The sequence below is a fragment of the Salvia miltiorrhiza genome, chromosome 1 (assembly GCF_028751815.1).
Source record: "Salvia miltiorrhiza cultivar Shanhuang (shh) chromosome 1, IMPLAD_Smil_shh, whole genome shotgun sequence".
NCBI classification, from domain to species: domain Eukaryota; kingdom Viridiplantae; phylum Streptophyta; class Magnoliopsida; order Lamiales; family Lamiaceae; genus Salvia; species Salvia miltiorrhiza.
The window spans coordinates 26,750,694-26,755,375 of NC_080387.1; the positions used below are offsets into that span (position 1 = coordinate 26,750,694).

The following is a 4,682-nucleotide window of genomic DNA, read 5'->3' on the forward strand; positions in this document are numbered from 1 at the left end:
CCACAGCCTCCATTTGGGAGTTTTTGAATTGAATCACTCACAAACACACTCGTCTTGCACAAATCTGGTTTTCTAAAGATTTCAGGTACAAGATTTGGTTTTCTAAAGATCTCGCCTTCACAGTGTTTGGGGGCAAGATCTGGTTTTTGATTTCTGGTTTTTGAGTGGATTTTGAAGGGTTCTGGTTGGCGGCGGTGGTGGTTGTTGGCAGATTTGAGGGTGGTCGGTGCCGGAAAAAAAGAAGAGGAGGAAGAAAAAACTGATGGTGGTCGGTGGTGGTGGTGGTGCTCCGGTCGCCGCCGACTTCCTCCGGAGGTGGGTGACTGATGCCGGCGACTTCGTCGGAGGTGGGTGGCAGTGGATGAAGAAGAAAGTGAAAGGAGGAAGAAATTATTTTAATTAACTCAATAATTTTGATGGGCTCCACTCAATTAAAACATAACACTCCATTTCTTAATCTCCGTGCCGAAACAAATGTAGCCAACTTTAGCGGGACGGAGGGAGTATAACATATTTTTCTCCACTATCATACAATTTACCATTTTTCCTTAAAACTCGTGCCGTCCCCAAAGAGGAACTTATTTTGGGGACAGAGGGAGTACTTTATTTATTTTTACTTTTCACTTTTTTCACCACTCTCAGTACTAATTATAATATATTTTTCTCCACTATCAATACATTTTACCATTTTTCTTTAAAACTTGTTCGCCGTCCCCAAAGAAGAACTTGTTTTGGAAACGGAGGAAATAATATATTTCAAAGCAAATTCAACCGCACGGGATGCGGTTGACCGCACCGAGACCAACTCCTCAAAATATTCGACTTTAAAGTTTAAACATTGCCAAATTTTACTTAATTCCTACCAATTTGGGTGTATTTTTTGTTGTGAATTTGGGGCCAACTTTTTCTTCGTCAGCCCAATTTTTGAGGCCATTTCTCGCACTTCCATCTCAAATTAGGTTCCGGCTCGCCACCACCACTCCGCCACGGCCACCACCGCCACCCCCCGATCGTCGGCCAACGGCTGCTTCATACAATCATCATATTTTCAAGCAACGAATAGGAATTCACTAATATACCTAAGCCTCTTCTGCCACGGCCCACGACCCCCTCTCTTCTCGCTGTCGATTTTTGTAATTATATTTTGAACTCAAAATCCCTCTCTTCAGAACTCTTCATACTTAATCAGAAGTTCAGAGAAGCAGTAGGTAAGTTGAAATTTGTAATTAGATTTGAGTTTTGATAGCATCTTGTTCCTATTGGTTATCAGCGCTCTTTTTTCTTTTATTTTTAATTTGTTTTCTATTCGCTTTGCTCTGGGCCTTCTTTTCCCTTTCGCTGTTTGGTTATTCAAAAATGTGATTTTGGTTTAGCGGAGCAGATATTGATTGTTTTATTTTTTTTTTATTCCCAGATGTCGGCAATACTGGTACCACATTGAATTTTCTTTTTTTCATTCCCAGATATCGGCAATACTGGTACCGCATTGAAATTACATTCTTTCTTTGTTCAGTTTCTTATTTGGAGGTGTGTGCTCTAATTCGGTTTACTAAGATATCGATTTTCTTGCTCAAATTCTACCTGATGCCGAAACCCATTTTCTAGATGCACCAATGTTTGTCTGATATTTGTGATAGTAGTTTAGTTGCCTTTTCTGATGTGTTTTCCCGTAGCTGTTTGTTTGATCTTGTTAAAAAAGTTAAACAAATGTAGATGGATTCTTTTGCTTGCAGAGTTAAGAAATCAGACAATTTAAATGTTGAAAGGGAGGAAAACCGCTGGCAGGGGAGAGACTGTGGCCACGCACTATGCTTTTGGCCCCCTTGAGGATGACATTATAATCAAGCATAGGCTTCTGACCCGCACGACTACAACAAGAGGCGAACCACCCTTGAAGAAACTTCAGAAGAAGTTTACAGCCTTCGCTGTGGAGGTAGAAAAAGACGCTGATAACTATGGTGACTGTGAAAGACTTGCCAAAGCTTTCTTGCAGGAGCTGAACACTTTCGAAATTCCGCTGCTCAAGAGTAAAGCGATCATTGATGCGAATGTTAGAGAGAAGGAGAACTTTAACGAGTTAAAAGATGAGATAAACCGACAGATTTTGCTAGCACATGATGATATAGAAGATTTGAAGAAACAGCTGGAGGAGAGCAAGATTGAGAGGCAGCACAAAGAGGAGTGCGAAGCTATTAGGAAGTTAATTGCTATGCAGCCACCAAGATCAGCAACACAGAAAACCATAACAGAACTTGAACAGGAGATTGCATCCCTAGAATCAGAAAACACTGCTGGCTCAAGGACACTAGAACTCCGCAAAAAGCAATTTTCGCTGCTTTTGCATGTGGTGCGTACTATCATTTATTTGAATGACTTTTATTTATATCTGTTTTTAGGGGAGATTATCTTGCATTCTGCATAGATGCATGTTTTTTTTTTTTTTTTTTTTTTTTTTTTTTTTTTTTTTTTTATCGTCTTAGTTCGAGAACAGGTTCCATAAATGTTTCTCCACGCATGGAATGTTGCTGTGTAACTAATTATTTTAGAAAGTAGGTCCTACTATTCCACTGCTGAAGCCGTGTATTGCATAAGCATCAACATATTCAATTTCTATTGGTTAACATTGAACAGTCTCTCATAAAGGTAGTTGTGCATAATTCTTAGTTGTTTGTTGAATTTCATCTGCCAAAACTATTGCATTATGCTGAAATTGTGGTCTTCACACTTCTAAGAGGGTGTTTAGCTGAGCTTATAAGGTCCTTAAAGTCTTGGCAAAATAAGCTGTTGAAAAGTATTTGGCCTCCTAAACAGCATATAAGCTTTGAAATAAGCTCTGACAACTTATAAGGTCCCCAAAGAGTAAGTTCCTCTACTCCAATTTATTTTTTCATAATCTTATAAACAACAATCATTTTACAAAAATAATTCTATTATGGTTTGTTATTTCTATCATATACCTTTCCAAGTTCATATTTCTTCAATATATTCTCTCTCCATCTCAAAATTCTCTCTCTAGCTTATAAGCTTAATTATCTAAACACTTTGACAACTTATACGCTCTTGATACATTACATCTTATAAGCTTTTGAAACATCTTATAAGCTATGTTAATCACTAAATTGGTATCTAAGATTATCCTTCATATGGAACTGTTTCTGCAAGAAATTAAGAGCTTATTTTTCGGTCCAGATCTTCTTTCCCGTTTGTTCTTGGTGCACAAGTTCTGAACTTTGAATATGGTTAAGTCAATTATATGGTCAAGTTTCTGTCTTTTAGTGTTCAGCAAGCTCTGAGAACCCCATTGTGGGGTTCAAGCAATTCAAAATCACATGAGAACTCTTCTGGGATCCATACAATCCACCTTGTTTTCCTTTGGTGCTCTTTCTTATGCCCATTTTTGAACTTTATAATTTCCTATCTATCATAGTTTTCTCCCTTCAGCTATATCATTCTCCTTCTCTCAAGGCCACTCTATCTTTGTCACATTTTCTTGCTAATAGACACGAATGGAAAAGTTGATGGATTGAACCATCCTAGTATGAATGATCTTCTGCTGTTTCTGTTATCAACTCTTTTGAGTGCATGGTGTGCGGCCTTGTCATAACTCATAAAGAATCAATTGTGAGTGTGTGCAGTAAAAAAACCCCTCCAAGTGTTTTTCATTCCATTTTTTAGTGTGTGAATGGTGGATTTTGTTCCTTAGTATGAGTTATTATGAAATGTAGACTTCAGGGCTGGAAAATGGTAATCACGACTGATCTTTGGAGTAATGTTGTTCATAGGATTAGATCATGCTATTTAGTCCTCAATCAGGAATCAGTTATCAAATCCAGTTGAATTACTATGCATAGCTTTGGAACATTACAACCTATATGGTGCTTTAAGGAATTTCTCTATCTCACTCTGTGGTCATTGCTGTACTTAATTGCAGGTGGATGAATTACAGAACACCATTGAGGAAGAACAAAGGAGTTTAATGGAGGAAATGAGAACGGCAATTGATGAGCCTAGGACTGGATTGGATGATGCTACTGGGGGACCTGAAGCTATGGCTCTTGATTAGATGGTAATTAGCATCATGCCCGGGGAATCTAAACCTTTTCATTTGGTACTCTATTTGTTCAGGGAGGAAATGGTGTTTGTTGTGATTTATATGAAATACGGCTTAGATTTCTAGTTGTAGCAATACTTCTAGCAGGATTCATCTTCTTCCTGCAAGTATGCCAACTCATGGTTGTGAGTTTGATTCTTGCTAGGGATGTAAGTGATGAAATGGCTTGGCTTTGGCCTCGAGCTTTCTTTATTTTGTGAATTGTGATTCTCAAAAGGGATCTTGAAGCTCCTGTCTTGATTAACATGGAATCACAAGTTGTTGCACAACCACACTGAGTTTAGGTAAAAGCTGATGTTAGAATTCACATTGTTAGGTTTAGGCCATCAACTACTTGGAAACACCAACAAATGCGTCTTAACCAGTGTAGTAGAAGCTGCAATATACAATTGAATCGATACTATAAAGGTGTTGATCAAATTCATGGGTGGGATATATGTAACTTTGATGCATGAGGTGAGATATAAGTGAAGATTACATGTAAAGAGAGTGAATGTCAACCAAATCTGTAATAAACATTGTTCCAATATCAAGTGATAGCATAGAACCTCTTTCTTAATGAGAGTAGATG

The 4,682-nt window shown here is 38.1% G+C and overlaps 1 protein-coding gene across 6 annotated transcripts; it reads left to right on the top strand.

Moving 5' to 3' along the window:
* The first annotated feature begins 787 nt into the window (after positions 1–787).
* Positions 788–4,380, top strand: LOC131017368 (THO complex subunit 7A-like). Of its 6 annotated transcripts, none has more exons than XM_057946107.1 (4): positions 846–1,208; positions 1,415–1,478; positions 1,734–2,347; positions 3,932–4,380. In XM_057946107.1, the coding sequence occupies exons 3-4, from the start codon at positions 1,757–1,759 to the stop codon at positions 4,061–4,063; spliced, it is 723 nt and encodes a 240-aa protein (XP_057802090.1). In that variant the 5' UTR covers positions 846–1,208; positions 1,415–1,478; positions 1,734–1,756; the 3' UTR covers positions 4,064–4,380. The 6 variants fall into 6 exon arrangements, with proteins under 6 accessions (XP_057802083.1, XP_057802090.1, XP_057802095.1 ...); XM_057946112.1 differs by having other exon boundaries at positions 848–1,208; positions 1,415–1,527; XM_057946126.1 differs by having other exon boundaries at positions 848–1,208; positions 1,415–1,429.
* Positions 4,381–4,682: the final 302 nt, after the last annotated feature.

Excerpts from the sequence above, each read along its gene's own strand:
- LOC131017368 (XM_057946100.1), top strand. The coding sequence starts at position 1,757 with ATGTTGAAAGGGAGGAAAACCGCTGGCAGGGGAGAGACTGTGGCCACG. Across the intron at positions 2,348-3,931 it reads TTTCGCTGCTTTTGCATGTG|GTGGATGAATTACAGAACAC; the intron begins GTGCGTACTATC and ends ACTTAATTGCAG.